At 42.0% G+C, this 16,563-nt stretch overlaps 1 protein-coding gene across 3 annotated transcripts in view; it reads right to left on the bottom strand.

Moving 5' to 3' along the window:
- The window catches only part of LOC105478145 (glycoprotein M6B), a 169,731-nt gene extending 153,760 nt beyond the window's left edge, over window positions 1-15,971 (bottom strand). Inside the window, exon 1 of one of the 3 annotated variants that reach the window (XM_024791671.2) lies at window positions 15,804-15,971. In XM_024791671.2, the coding sequence (XP_024647439.1) occupies window positions 15,804-15,807 (4 nt within the window). In that variant the 5' untranslated portion in view covers window positions 15,808-15,971. The remainder of the gene's footprint in view (window positions 1-15,803) is intronic. The other 2 variants (XM_011735160.2, XM_011735162.2) reach the window with 2 other exon arrangements.
- Between the last annotated feature and the right edge of the window lie 592 nt (window positions 15,972-16,563).

The following is a 16,563-nucleotide window of genomic DNA, read 5'->3' as shown; positions in this document are numbered from 1 at the left end:
AACTCTAGAGTTCTACAATGAGAGACCACTCCCAAGACAGAAACATATGACAAAAGAAGTTAATTTTAAAAAGGGATTTTTATGCCTGAGGCCTTTCAGGATTACACAAACCTAAGTGTACCTGGCCGGGCGTGGTGGCTCACACCTGTAATCCCAGCACTTTGGGAGTCCAAGGCAGGCGGATCACCTGAGGTCAGGAATTCAAGACTAGCCTGGCTAACATAGTGAAGCCCCATTTCTACTAAAAATACAAAAAATCAGCCTGGTGTGGTGGTGCACACCTGTAATCTTAGCTACTTGGGAGGCTGAGGCAGGAGAATAGCTTGAACTCAGGAGGCAGAGGTTGCAATAAGCTGAGATCGCGCCATTGCACTCCAGCTTGGACAACAAGAGTGAAACTCTGTCTCAGAAAAAAAAAAAAAAAAACCTAAGTGTACCTAAGTGTGCTGGCTAGTGGGGGATATCGATGCCCAGGGACAGCAGGTGACATGTGGAAAATGTCCGGCAGTCCAGTTTGGTTGTAGCCATCAGCAGCAGCCAGGGAATGGCAGCACCCTGTGAAAAATTGCATTTCCAAAGAGATGTTTTAGGAGAATTTACATTTGTGATTTCTGTTGCCCTTAGATAAATAAAAGTTTGAGGCCTTGTTGAGGAATAAGAATATTTCTGTGAAGTGATGGCTAACAGCCACACATATAATCTCATTTGACGGCTGAATAAACTGCTTTCCGGAATAAATCAAGCTCTTGCTACAGCCCAAGTGCTGGCCTCTTCTTTGCAGGGTTAGCAGCTATGTAAAATATGCCAGGAGAAGTTTTCCATTAAATGTTTTAGGGAAACTAGGTAATCTTGAATCGACCAAGGAAATTTCATTATCATGAATAACATCTCCAAACATGGAAGTAACGCTTGAACAGAAGAGTTCCAATTAAATCTTTCCTGGGTTACTTTAGCTGCATCACTCTAAGATAATAAAACCTGGCCTTTTTTCTTTCTCTATTCAACCAAGAATTTGCATCTTGAATGTAAACTTGGTCTCTGTAATGGTACACATCGGGTCATATTTTTCTTATAGAAGAAATCTGTATTTTAACATATTAAGGATTTTTATTTTCTTATGTTATGATATGGTAAAGGTTGGTTTAAGTAAAAATATCTCATTTCACTTCAGTTCAGCCTCCAAGGCTCCTCCCAGGCATTTTACCTCCACTGAGTGGCATTGTGGGTCCTCCACCTATGTTTTATCCATAACATTTTCCACATGGGATCATGGCAGGTGTTACTTTGCTGACTATCCTCACTGAAGACAGAATGCCTTGAGGGCAGAAACTGTTACACGTCATCACTAGCCAATACGGAGTACAACTGCTACACAGCAGACTCATCTGCACATAACCTTAATTCACCTGCATGGGACCAAATCACTCACCAGGTGTGAAAAATCATGACTTAATCATCCTTCTATTACAAGCTTAGCACTCAGTCTAATAAGTATTTGGTGAATGGATAAAATTGATCCTTTATTTTTTATTTTTATTTTTTGAGACTAGGTCTCACTCTGTCACCCACACTAGAGCGCAGTGGCGCAGCCATGGCTCACTGCAGCCTTGATCTACTAGGCTCAAGCAATCCTCTCACCTCAGCCTCCTGAGTAACTGGGACTAAAGGTTGCATATCAGCAGCCAGGCTAATTTTTTAAATTAGTTTAATAGAAACAGGGCCTCACCATGTTTCCTAGGCTGGTCTCATACTGCTAGGCTCAAGCGATGCTCCCACCTCAGCCTCTCAAAGTGCTGGGATTAGGAGTGAGCCACCATGCCCGACCACAACCACCTTCAATGGAAGAATATTCTAATATCTAACTCAAACTCTATTTCCTCTTTTCTTGTATTCTGCATAAATACCTAAACAACAGGATCCCATCTTCAGGACTCCTGTGGACTTTGATGAGGTCCCTTCTTAGCTAAATTGTGAACTCTATCACTGTTTGGAAGTTTTAACATTCAATATATGACTCCCAGGACTCGTGGGCTCCCCGCTCTTGGAGAAAATATCAGGTAAGCAAAATTAATTTTGGCATGTTACCCACTAGCTTTGTCTTCCATTGGCAAGCATATTTTATTCTTGAATTAGTAGAACTGATTTGACTTCTCATTCTGCATCAATATGACAATGAAATCAATATCTTTCATGAAAATACTACTAGTTGGAAAATATAGCACAAGCAAGCAGCTAAAACTCAGCTTAGAAACTGAGTTTTCCCTCAGTGATGGTGGATTCTGTTCTCTTCCAGGAAAAGATGAAATTCTATTCAAAGGATGCATAAGCACATAATGCATCCTATACGTTTGCTACTCTGCAGGTTCTGGGACATAGTCACAGAGCTACCATATACAGCTCTTATGATCAGGCTGGTATGTGATAACTCAGAATCAGCTTCCCTTCACAGTTTCTATGCTAATCCGAACAAGTTTGTCCATCCAGCTGGACTTTCAGAAGTCACAGGTCTATGGAAGGGAACCACGGCATTGCATGGAATTAGATTTAACCCTTGTTTTACTTTATTTTTTAGAAACAGTGTCATTCTGTCACCCAGGCTGGAGTGCAGCAGCATGTTCATAGTTCACTGTAACCTCAAAGTCCTCAGCTCAAGCAATCCTCCCACCTCTATTTCCCAAGTAGCTGGAACTATAGGCAGGCGCCACCATATCTGGCTTTTTATTTTTTCTCTCTCTCTCTCGCTGTAGAGATGGGGTCTCGCTATGTTGCTCAAACTCCTGGCCCCAAGTGATCCTCCTGCCTTGGCCTCCCAAAGCACTGGGATTACCTTACATTTTACCTTTAAAAAATGCCACAAAAACTATGAGGGACCTTGAAATACAATTTTTAAAGGTATGCAAAAACATTATCTTGGGTACAAAAGAAAATCTAAATGTTTGAAGAGACATACCATATACACAAATGAAAGACTTAACATAGTAAATACATTGACTGTCATGAAATTATTCTGGCCAGGCGCTGTGGCTCACGCCTGTAATCCCAGCACTTTGGGAGGCCAAGGCGGGCAGATCATGAGGTCAGGAAATTGAGACCATCCTGGCTAACACGGTGAAACCCCATCTCTACTAAAAATACAAAAAAGTTAGCCAGGCTTGGTGGCGGGCACCTGTAGTCCCAGCTACTCCAGAGGCTGAGGCAGGAGAATGGCGTGAACCCGGGAGGCAGAGCTTGCAGTTAGCCGAGATCGCGCCACTGCACTCCAGCCTGGGCAACAGAGTAAGACTCCGTCTCAAAAAAAAAAAAAAAAAAAAGAATTCTTCTATAAATTCACTGCAACTCCACTCAAAATCCTGACAGGGATGTTTGTGGAGCATGAAAAGCTGATTCCAAAAGCAAAGGATCAAGAATAGGTCAGATACTTTTAAAGACGAGCAAAAGGAGAAAATTTCTCCTAAGAGATAGCCAGGTTTATTCTAAATCTATAGTAATGAAGACAGTGTAACAATATCTCAAAGATGCCAAAACAGATCAAGGAACAGAATGAAGTCCATAGATGTACTCACACATATAGTAGAGAAGTACAGATATAGATATTATCGGGGGGGAAAAGTGAATTATTAAGTGCATGGTATTTCTGTATAGGAAATAAACAATTTTTAAAAATATCTTTCTATCTAAAACTATACCAAAAAATAGAATCCCAATGGAATAAAGACTGAAAAGTGAAAAGCCTGATTTTAGAAAAACTTTCTTTTAGAAAATACTGACGATTAGAAGAACATTTTCATGACTTTGGGGAAACAATTTTGAAACAAGGCAAAGATAAAAAGCACGAGTCATAAAAAATTAAAGGAAAAGATTGATAATTAGGACTTTATTATAATAAAAAAGATTTAGTACAACAAAAGATGTATTCAACAAAGTTAAAAGATAAGCCATAGAGAGGAAGATGATATTGAAAACACATTTTAACTAAGGATTAGTATACAGAAGTCATAAAGAACTACTATAAATCAAGACAAATACAAATAAGGATCTAAATGGAAGAGAAAACCCAAAGGGCCAATAACCTACACAAAACTTTCAACCTCTCTAGAGAAATTCAACATAAAAAAAACAATGAAATATCACTTCATACCTATCAGATATTTGAAAAAATAAACAACGTGACAATATCAAATGCTGGTAAAAATACAGAGAAGCTAGAATGCTCATTCACTCCTGGTGGGAGTATAAACTGATACCACTACTTGACAAGCAGTGGTAACACCACACGATTTAAAGCTAGTTCCGTGTGGTGACAAAGCATTCATTTTGCTGACTGCATCATTTACTCTGGTTAAGAAGATAACAAAGTTCCTCACTGAAAGAACACAGGCAAAGTATTATTGTGTTAAGTCCAAACAAATGAGAAGAAAAGTCAACTGGCAAACCACAATTTCCTACGTAGTTCCATTTTCAGGATGAAAACCAGAAATCATCCCAGGCCTTTGGTCCTTTGTCCACACCTCTACTCCATTTGGAATATCCACTAGCCAAAGATTCACTAACTACTGATAATTCAAATAATTCCTAAAATTTCACCTTCTACAGGAAACTAATTGGAAGGAGGCAGGCCTCAACATCTATTACATCCTTAAGCCCTGAAGTTAGCAAGCATTCACGTTGATCAAATCCTGAATAGATATGCAACACCTACAGCTTTGTCTTCATTCACAACTCCTCAAAATGTACTTTCCATTTCTGAAGGAGATAATGGGGACACTTTATCTTTGTAATCTCTCCAGTTGTATACATGTTTTCATGTATCTATCTCATCTTTCATAAAGGATTTTCAAAGTCCTTCTCACAGCTGCTATGTCAATGCTTTAGAGGGTAGGAACCAATGATATGTGTACTCCCTAGTACGGTTTTACACATGAAGGCATTTAATAAATGCTTTTAAACCATAATGGTTTAGAAGCGGATCTCTTTTCCAGACAGAAAACATCCTTCTGTTTCAAAATAATTTTATCAAATGTTGAGCAAGACACACCAGACATGAGAGTTCATACTGTATTATTCCATTTATATAAAGTGCAAAGCTCTGCTGACAGAAACTAGGGGTGATTAGACTTCATCGGGTATATCTGTAAGGCAGCTTGAGGAGGCTTCTAAGGGGCTGGTAATGTTCTGCTTATTAATCTAACTGCTGGTTACATTTATAAAAACTCATTAAGCTGTACACATGATTCACCCACTTTTCTTGTATACATATTATACTTCAATAACAATTTTTAATGATTTTATAATATTTGTGCCGCTTACAAAACATCTAAAAATATTTGTGACATCATATAATAGAGCTCAAAACAGTTTTTAATAAACTGGTACAATGGCTTTGCAAAATGGTAATAATTCATAGGATGGAAATTAATCCCTTTAAGGTCCCAAATTCTTTTTAATTACCATGGAAACTGTCAGAATATGCCAAATGAGAAAACAAAAACAAAAATATAAAGTACTGCATCAAATCAAGTTATCTTAAGAGCTTGACTTACATTGCTAATTAAATCTCCATTCTTTGCCCATTATGTGAAGGAACAGATGCCTGAATCTGAGCGTCCATCTTAAAATGCACCATTTAAACATTCTTTTCAGGAAGACATTGTGAAACATTTCTAAATCTAAAACAGTGACCCAATGCACATACAATATAGCAGATTTTCTAGGCTCCTTCTGACCCTCACTTCCAATGTTCTTGTTCTTTTTACGCTGGAACTATTTTGCAAGTATGGTCAGATGTCTCAGAAAACACTGACTTATGGTCTCCATTTGCAGGGAGGAGTCTAGGTTGTGGGGGCTGGGATGTAGGAATGGCAGAGAGATCAATGGCTATAGAAAACAGATCTCTAAACAAGGGGGAAATCAGTCCTTTCTCTTCCAACTCCTGCATCTCTCAAACACGTGAACAAACGTAATGAAGACATGACTAAGGACGGAACGTGCAGGAAGGATGCCTTAAAGGCTTAATCTGGGTAGATTTGATTACAGCTAAGAAGATGAATTCTAAATTTGGAAAGGCCATCAAGGTAACTAAGGATGTCACTAGATCCTTCATGTCTTTCCACTTAATGAGGAGAACAAAAGATGATGAAAACTATTTTAGTAAGCAAAGGATCTTCACAGATTCAGTCCTTTCAGAGATAAGGTGCACTAATCATTAGAACAAGTTACCAAGGAAAGCCAGGCACACTATTTCCCCAGAAGGTTGGCCTCATTATCGAGATGGTTTAGACATGATTTTACTCCAAGGAAGAATGACTTAGGTGGTCTGCAAAGCTCCCCATTATATCTCCAGATTCTCTGATGATATAAGAAAAAGATAAAATAAATAAATAAAACTTCCTTCAACTAAAAAAAAAATCAAGCATTCCTTTTGGAAGGAAAAACCTTTTAAACGAGAAATCCTCCCATTCTGTAGATGTGCTCAACCAAGTTCTCAACAACGCTACTACTCAGATTTTATGATATTGTGAGAAACAAAAGGTTTTCAATCCCTCTTACCCTTTAAGTAGTGTTTCTCAATATGGTGCTCCCCTCCTCCCTCCCTGGGTTATGTGGCAATGTCTGGAGACATTTTTGGTTGTTACAACTAGAGGACTGTTACAACATGTAGTATATAGAGAACACAGATGCTGCAAAACACTCTACAATGCACAGGACAGCCCTCATACTCCCCCAACAAAGAATCATCCAGCCCAAAATGTCAATAGTGCTGAGGTTGAGAAACCCTGCTCTAGAAGTATACTTAAAAGTGAAGATAAAAGGACTTCTTTTATTTTAGTATCTATCTCCAGTTGGTCCAAAGAAGAAAATAGAATTTAACAGTCCTACAAAAACTAAACAAATAAATACCCAAGCAAATACTAAACTCAACTCAAGATCTATTCGAACTCAAGATTGTTTATAATAGATCTTGTTATACCAAGTTCAAATATACCGAATTATATACAGCCATTAAGAGTAAAATTCCAAAGATCAGGTTGAAATACTTTTGGCAGATTTTATTTTTTTTCTAACCAAGCAAGCAATTCTTATTTTTAGATACTTAAATTCTACTTTTGATTACTAGAAAACATACTCTTTTTTCATTAAGTGGTCAACTTACCTATCAGATATAATTATTACATGTAAGTATCAAGCTATTAAAATAAATTTTAGAAATATTGATCAAGAAAAATAGTAAGAATACCAATTACCTACACCACTAGAAATGAGCAAGGGAGGCCAGGCGCGGTGGCTCACACCTATAATCCCAGCACTTTGGGAGGCCGAGGTGGGTGGATCATGAGGTCAGGAGATTAAGACCATCCTGGCTAACACGGTGAAACCCCGTCTCTACTAAAAATACAAAAAAAATAGCCAGGCATGGTGGTGGGCACCTGTAGTCCCAGCTACTCGGGAGACTGAGGCATGAGAATGGCGTGAACCAGGGAGGTGGAGCTTGCAGTGAGCCGAGATTGCGCCACTGCACTCCAGCCTGGGCGACAGAGCGAGACTCCGTCTCAAAAAAAACAAAAACAAAAACAAACAAAAAGAAATGAACAAGGGAACATCACTACAGATCCTATAGATAACAGGCTTAAACAGATAATACAAAATATTATGAACAACTTTATGCCAACAAATAACTTAGATAAAATGGACAAAGCCCTTGAAAACCACAATTTACCAAAATTGAAACAAAGAGAAAGTCTGACTATTCCTCTGCTAAAGAAATACACTTCATAACTTAAACATTTCTACAAAGAAAACTCCAGACCCAACTGGCTTCACTGGTAAATTCTTGCAAATATTTAAGAAAAAAAAAAATGGCTGGGCACAGTGGCTCACACCTGTAATCCCACCACTTTGGGAGGCTGAGGCGGGCAGATCACCTGAGGTCAGTAGCTCAAGACTAGCCTGGCCAACATGGTGAAATCTGTCTCTACTAAAAATACAAAAAATTAGCCAGGCATGGTGGTGCATACCTGTAATCCCAGTTACTTTGGAGGCTGAGACAGGAGAATCGCTTGAACCCAAGAGGCCAAGGTTGCAGTGAGCTGAGATCACACCATTGCACTTCAGCCTGGGTGACAGATCTAGACTCTGTCTCATAAAAACAAAAACAAAACAACAACAACAACAAATCCCACTTTTAAAATTAATAATCTGGCCAGGCACAGTGGCTCATGCCTGTAATCCCAGCACTTCAGGAGGCCGAGGCGGGTGGATCACAAGGTTAGGAGATGGAGACCATCCTGGTGAACATGGTGAAACCCTGTCTCTACTAAAAATACAAAAAATTAGCCAGGTGTGGTGGTGGGTGCCTGTAGTCCCAGCTACTCGGGAGACCGAGGCAGGAGAATGGTATGAACCTGGAAGGTGGAGCTTGCAGTGAGCCGAGATCACGTCACTGCACTCCAGCCTGGGTGACACAGCGAGATTCCATCTCAAAGAAAAGTAAAAAAAATTAATAATCGAGTAAACAGACATGGAAGTTGGTTCTGTTCCAATCCTCAACCCCTCTGGAGTCACACCAAAGATCAACCCAATATCATTCCATCCCAGAAAACTAATACTTCCCTTCCTTCTCTCTTTCAAGAGAGATTAGACAATGGACTAGATTTAAAACATTTTTGTAAGAATCATTTATATGTATCCATTTGTAATCAACTAAAACTCATTACTCCCATCTGGCTTTCAGTTCCCTGACCAAATCGTATTTCCTACTCTCTCCCATACCTACTCTCTGCTATGGCCAGGCCAGTTTCTTCAGAATTCCCCCAATAAACCTTGCTCACTCATGCCTCTCTTTCATGGGTTATTCTAATCCCTTCCACCTTTGTCAACACTCCTCAAATCTAAGTCTCCACTGGAAACTTCATATAAGCCACAAGGTTTTACCTTTATCAGAACTCCTTCCAAACTTTTATCTGGAATTTTACAGTTAGACACAAATGATTCTCTCAGTGGGTTTCTTTTATCCCCTTGGGGAGACCATCATTTCCCTCCAGCTGCCATGTGCCTGCTTAAAATCCCTTCCTGATTCTCTGTGACCAACAGGGTAATGACCAAGTTATTTCCTGGTACTTTACAATCTGGCCTCAGCTCTCCCCACTCCCCTACATTGAGGCCATTCCCAACTCAACATACCCACACAGCAGCCTCTGCCATGGCTCCTGCTTTTACACATTTGTATCCAGGGCCTGGAACATCCTCTCCCACACATGTGGACACCCTGACCCCCATCTTCCTGTTCATCCTTGAAGACTCTCAGATCTAAAGTAACTTCCTCCCTAGGGAATCCCTGTTTGAAATACCACCTTCCACCTTTTTTCCTCAGATCTTCTTTTTCCTACAGGATCTTGTACTTTTATTATAGCTGTTTATCTGCCTTTCAGAAATGACTGTGGTTATTTGAGAACAGAGTCTTATTTTTCGCTTCAAAACTTAGCACAGTACTTGGCTCATCTGAACAGGACTCTGAATGCTTGCTGAGTGAGCAGCTGTCCAATATTCCCCCGAGAGCCCCATGGTGATGGGCATGTGACAGGAATTCAAAGGCTTAGAGACTGGCGCATGCTAGTTGCATGATATTGTGGTAGGTACTCGTTTAACCCTAATACCCATGGCGAGGATGGAAACACAAAGCTGCCGTTGCGTTTTAATCATCAGGGCAATAATGAGTTTCACTGAAACAAAGCCTTCCACCCCAATCTTTCCAGAACTTCAAAAACCTGACCAGAAGGAAGTACTTTTCACCAGAGAAAGTAAAGTATTTTATAGCATCAGAAGAAAAAAAACTCAAAGCTCAAGGCAAAAAAAGCTAATGAAAGAACATCCAAACTGCTCTTTCAATTGTTTTTGTGTCTGTGTATGCCTGGCAGCAATCAAATTACTTATAAATAGCAACTTCAAGCTCTGAAATTGTTATTCTGTGATAAAAGTATTAATATTATTAAAGAACAATAATTTATATAATTTACCCTATTTAATTTAGCATAGTTTACCAGAGTTTGCAGTACATAAATGTTAATTTAAATACCTTGAAATCTATCATTTTAATGTTGATAGACCTTAATAAAATGCATACGAATCCTCATTTTTTAAACATTTGTGGAACACCTACAATATGCCGATCATTCCAATGAACACCGGGGTATAACAATGAATAAAACGATTTCTGCTCTTGACAAATTTGGTATTTGAACAGAAAGAGGCATATTAAAAACACTAACATGCCAGCCATCATGTTAAAATTATTAAATGGATGATGATGGCTCAAAATATACCAGATGCTCTCTTACCAATGTTTACCTAAAGGACCCCACCCATCTACCCCATATCCTCCATTCTTTTTCTAAACCATACTGATCACTGTCTAGAACTTAGGTTCTAGGCTCTTTTCCAATATATCTATGTACTGCTTCTCCCACCAGTAGTGTACTTAAGTCAGTAGTGTTTGTTCCCAAACCTGTTTACGCCAGCTGTACTTGTTACTAGAATTATGAAACCTAATTCGATATTACATAAACTAATAAAATATGAGTGCCAAAAGAGAGAGTTTTTCCTTTCTTTGAAAACCAGGTTGATTACTTTGGAGAGTCTTAACAAAAATGAGTCACTTGAGAAAATAGTTGCAAAAGTAAGTATGGGCAAATTTAGAGGTTTAAGGGGAGTGGGGTAGGTGATATAAAGGGATTCTGCCCAGAGACTGGTTCCCAATGCCTTTAAGTTTTCATTCTACTTTAATGTAAGAATCTGAAGCTGAAAATCAGAAGCCAATGAATTTTGGCTGTGATTTACATAAGAAAGACTTCTAGGAACTCCAATCAGGTCCTTGCACTCAAAGCAAAGGGCTTGACTCTACAATAAAATATCAGCAAATTAATGTTTACAGTTAAACAAAATGTTTAGGATACATGTGGTACTTTTTATGATTCATCCCTTTGGCATTTCCAATAAACCATCCAGCTGCTTGGTCCTGGATGTAGCAGATAAGAGTGTTTTTTTTTTTTTTTTTTTTGAGACGGAGTCTCGCTGTGTCGCCCAGGCTGGAGTGCAGTGGCCAGATCTCAGCTCACTGCAAGCTCCGCCTCCCGGGTTCACGCCATTCTCCTGCCTCAGGCTCCCGAGTAGCTGGGACTACAGGTGCCCGCCACCTCGCCCAGCTACTTTTTTTGTACTTTTTAGTAGAGACGGGGTTTCACCGTGTTCGCCAGGATGGTCTCGATCTCCTGACCTCGTGATCCGCCCGTCTCGGCCTCCCAAAGTGCTGGGATTACAGGCTAGAGCCACCGCGCCCGGCCGATAAGAGTGTTTTCTAAGAAGCCCTTGGAGAAGCCAAGCGGTATGGTCAACAGCTTTTGGTAGAACAAAAACATAATAAAGAATTAATGATTTCTTGTTTGTCACAAACGGTACTCCGTGGTATTCAGCTATGAGGTTTACTTAAAATGTCGGTTTGTGTCCCGATATTAAAAGGGAGCTCTCTCCAAGATCCAAGGGTGGGCTCCTTACTAAATCTTTAGACTCAGAGGGAGGGAAGCTAGCATATTCTGGGATTACTTCCTGCCCAGTTATTCATCAGGATTCCATTCCTTTGTGTCTCCCACTGCATCTGAATTCCTGAGCAAGCTTCCAGAACCAAGCATTGCATGTATGGGTCTTCAGCGTGCTTCTTTCTGAGTGCAGCCTCTGAGAGTGGCTGGAGCCTGGATGTCGGGGAAGAAAGGGATTCAAGGAGAAGAGGTCAGGAGAAGCTAAAGCTGGAAGTGTTAAAGAGGGAGAACATTATAGCTTCCTCCACCAGTTCCCTCAGAGAAGAGTCAATCATGCTGGAAGCATGCACATCGAAGACGCCAGCATTTAACCCAACTACAGATGACACTTCTGATGCGGGCTTCATGCATTCAAGTAGTGTTTAGACCATCAGGGAGCTGTTTTCTCATGTTTTTCAAGCATAACATTACTCTCTCATTTCTTTTTTCTAAATTACATACTGGTTGACCTGTAAAGACCCAAACAAATAATTTCATCAAATTCTTTTATTTTATAGTAAACTAAAGTTAAGAAGAGAAAATGATTTACCCAAGATCACACAGCAAGCTAGTGGGCAAGCTGGGGCAGGCACCAGGGCTTCTCTGCTTAACAGCCTTCTTTGCTTCCTGGCTCCAGGAACCAGGAGCACAAGCACCTCCTGGGATCTTGTCAGAAATGCAGAAACTCAGGCCCCACCCCAGGCCCACTGAATCAGACACTGCTTTTTTCACAAGATTGCTAGATGATCTGTACACATATTAAAAAGAACGGCTCTAGACCAAAAGTTTTAAAATGCTATTTAGTGAAATTATTGGTATTTAAATATATAATCCTTATAAAAACTTCCTTACCACAAAATGGGTCAAAACAATTATTTCAATATTTTGTTGTATCTGATCATTTTGTATACAGTTTCCATTTAAAATTATAGGCAATTGGCCACTCACAGTGGCTCACGCCTGTAATCCCAACACTTTGGGAAGCAGAGGAGGGAGGATCCCTTGAGGCCAGGAGTTTGAGACCAGCTTGGGCACCATAGCAATACCCTATCTCTACCAAAAAAAAAAAAAAAAAAAAAAGTAAAGCTTAGTCGGGCATGGTGACACGTGCCTGTAGTCCCAGCTACTTGGGAGGCTGAGGTAGGACGACTGCTTGAGCCCAGGAGTTCCAGGCCACAGTGAGTTATTACATCAGGCCACTGCAGTACAGCATGGACAGAGTGAGAACCTGTCTCCAAAAGATAAATAAATAAAAATAAAATTATAGGCAAAGAAACAAAATCAGCATTTCTCTCTGGATACATATGCCATATTAAAGCAGGATGGATATTCCACAAATGCCTTATAAGAGGTTATTACATGGAATTCACTTAGTTGCTATGTCTTCAGGCCTATGAACAAGGTAACAGAATCAAAATTCTGTTGGGCAATGCAAGTTCCTATCAGATAAAACCAGAGTTAACACTGAAGGGTGTGTGTGTGTGTGTGTCCATGTGTTGTGTGTGTGCACACTCACTCACCTTCACAATATGTGCAGCCAAACATGGAACCCTTCAGCCAGAGAAATAATTAGTTTCAACACACTCATTTAGGTAGCATACTGCATACACAATACAGCAACATCTCATTGTGCAAAACAACCAAAGTTACTGAACAGTCAAATACACTTCAAACATCAGTTGGCTCATTCCATTTACCTGAACCCTCCAGAAGACACAAATCCATAGAGACAGAAAGGTTAGTGGTTGCCAGGGGCTGGGGGGAGAAGAGAATAAGGAGTGACTGCTAAATGGGTACAAGATTTCTTTTTGGGGTTGATGACAATGTTCTAACATTAGATAGTAGCGATGGCTGCACAAATCTGAATATACTAAAGACTTGTATACTTAAACGTGTGAATTGTATGATATGTGAATTATATCTTAAGGCTATAAAAAAACTGGCTTAACAATTAAAACCCATGTTTTCTTTTAAGATGTAATGAAAAGTGAAATTATACATACCACCACTACTCATTATTTTATTTTTAGTTTAAAGATTGTAAATACCTTAAAATTTGAGTCTGAAGGGACTTTTATTTCTACAAACCTCATTTATTTTACCAGTAAATTAACTGATCCAGGTTAAGGAACTAATTGTATTAAGAACCAAAGTCCCGACTTAATGGGCCAATGGTCAGAATTTTCCCAACGTTAAATCATTTCAATTAAAACATTCATAAGAGGATGTACAGTAATCAAATACATCTGGAAAAATAAAACCAGTTCATGGCCCTGTGGTGTATTTACTAACAGTCTACCAAAGGAAATCAGTATGTTTCCTTTTTTATATGAAGGGAACTTTCTTTTTAATGTAAAAACTAAAACCAAAACCAAGGATACTGCCAGAACCAGTGAAGTATGCACAAATTAACATAAATTGGCAATTGAAGTGTGGAGCCAACAATTGTCCAAAACACAAAGTACTTCCTTAAGAACAGGTCTCTGGCTCCGGCCTTTGCTTCATGAGAACTTCACCCAACTTCCACACCTATTTAAAAATGAAGCCCACCCTACCCCTAAATCAGTCCAAAGTATTGTGAAAGTTATTCTGAAGAAGGTCCCCGTGTGATACTTCCACACTCAAATTCCACGTACAAATCCAAACGCCTAGCGTTAAATTAAAATAAATAACGATTTCAGAAAAAGTAGTTGATGCTTTCCTCAATACCACACGTGTTCGTAACTGCAACATCTTTGGTGGCAATTATCACCAAAGTGATCACAGGCTGAGTAGCAGTCATCCTCCGAGCCTCATTTTGTGTATGAGTCTCATTTAAAACGGAGGTTGAATGGTGTGACTGCTCACATGGGGGACATTAAGAGAAGTAGAAACCGGAGTTACAGGCCACTCAATTCTGCCCTTTCTAGAAGAATCTTATGCTAGTTCTTGCCTGACTTTTTAGAAAGAAATTTTCCTGTTGGATTTGGTGGGCCTTACCTCCTTTCATATTTTGATCACCTAGTAAATTTTTTAAAAATGTAAACGAGCTTCCTTTGAAATGCAAAAAAGTGCCCCCCTTACTCCTCACCAAAATTTTAATCAGTACAAAATTATCGCCCCCCCCCCACACACACACACACACAATTAATAGCAGAGATAATGTGAAAGAGGGGGATAAATGATTAGGGGGAGGGGAGGAGCGGGCAAGCAATTCCCAAGCCCTCACCATTAACCCACAATGGTTAAACCCACTGACGTCCTCGTTAGGAATGCTCTTCACAGTGTTTATGGCTTGTGGCTGGAGTCTGTCACTAGAGAAAGATAACGGAGCAGGAAGAGAAAAACCCTTTCCCAAGCACAGCTGTCACACGTTTCCAGGAGTTCTGCGGAATGAGGTTGATTTCCACAGCACTCCTTACGAGTTTTCCTCCCCATACAGTCTCTCCACTTAACGACATGTTGCTGACGGCAGCATTTCAGGGTGTTAGGAAATGACAAAAAGAATCCTACAGCCGCCTTACACCAGCCTTGGGCCAGGTTGAAGATATCAGATTTTCACCCTCCGGAGCGGAGCCTTTTGCCGTTGCTAGCCGTTCCCCCGTTGCATTGGAACCCGCTCAGCATACCGTCTCCACCTGCGCCCGGGCCGCATTTTGATAGTTGGAACAAGGGACAAAGAGGAGAGACTCAGCCTCCGTCCCATCCTGTCCCTCTCTTGAAACCACTTTCCTGGTTTCAAGGGTCAAGGTTTCGAAATGAGCTCCCGGAAGACCCCAGGCTTGGGGAACCTGGTGTTTGTTTCGCGCGGGCTTAAGGAGAACAGAACCACTGCGGGGCGGGGCGCGGCAAGACTGGTCTGGGAGCTCGGGCGACAGGGAGAGCGTCCCGGGAAACAGGCAAGAAGCTACTCTCTACCGGCCCCTTAAAATAAAGCACGAACCCGGGACGCGCCGTCTGTTCTCTCTGCAACTCCTCCCGGGGACCCCGCTCTTAGGCTCCCGCGAGCTGCACGTGCGGGGTGCAGCCTGGGCGCAGCCGGAGCGGGGACCCACCCTAGGATACAACAGGGAGGCGCACCTGGCCGTTCCGGACACCTGCGCCGCGCCCCTCCCACCTGCAGCGTCCCGGCTTCGTCGCGGAGGTGGCCGAGGAGGCGCCACCTGAGCGGGGGAGGGGCAGGACCCTCGGAAGGGCGCGCCCTCCCGGGGCGGGGGCGCGAGACCGTGGCCGTGGCGCGGAGCCAGCGCGCTCGCTTACCCATGGCTGGAGACGGGCGGGAGGGGTGCGGGCTGCGGGCGTTCGGGCTCCCCGGGGATGGGCAGAGCCGGTGGCACAAGTTTGCAGGTCTGGCGGGCACGTGCGCTGACCGGGCTCCTGCGGGCTGCGCTGCGCGGGGCTGGCCGCTGGCTCCTAGCTCCCGGCCGGGGTGGGAGCGCGGCGCGGCTCCGCCTGCACTGGGGGCCGGCCGCGCGGAGAGGGGCCCTGACGTCAGCGCCGGGGGCTTTGTGCGCCCGGAGCTAGAGCCCGATTGGGGGCAGCGGGAGCGCGGAGTCTGCAGGCAAAGCCCGCGGCTTCCTCTGGGACCCCCGGGCGAGCGCCGAGGGGCGCGGGAACCCGAAAAGCCAGCGAGGGGGATGGGTAGAGAGGGGAGTGGGCTTCTAGGATCGCGGAGGCGGCCATCCGCGTCCCAGATGAAAACTATTACGGCCGGGGGAGGTTGTGGGGGACGGGGTGCTTTGAGGTCTTAGCCACACCCATTATATAGATAAAGAAACTGAGGCCCGGGACACTGGACGAAGGACACTTAGTACTTAACAGCGTTGCCTCAATCCACAGTCTCAGTTCCTTTTGTTCAAATACGAGTCGTTACTTAATTCAGTGGGTCTCAACCCTGGCTGCAGAGGAGAAATCAGCTGGGGAGCTTCTGGAAACCGGATTTCATCATGGCCTATGCGGGTGGGACCCAGGCATCTGTTCTTTGAAAGCTTCCCAGGTGATTCCAATGTACATCCAAGGT

Source organism: Macaca nemestrina, chromosome X (genome assembly GCF_043159975.1).
Source record: "Macaca nemestrina isolate mMacNem1 chromosome X, mMacNem.hap1, whole genome shotgun sequence".
In the NCBI taxonomy this organism is placed as follows: Eukaryota; Metazoa; Chordata; class Mammalia; order Primates; family Cercopithecidae; genus Macaca; species Macaca nemestrina.
This window is presented reverse-complemented; position numbering and strand designations above follow the sequence as displayed.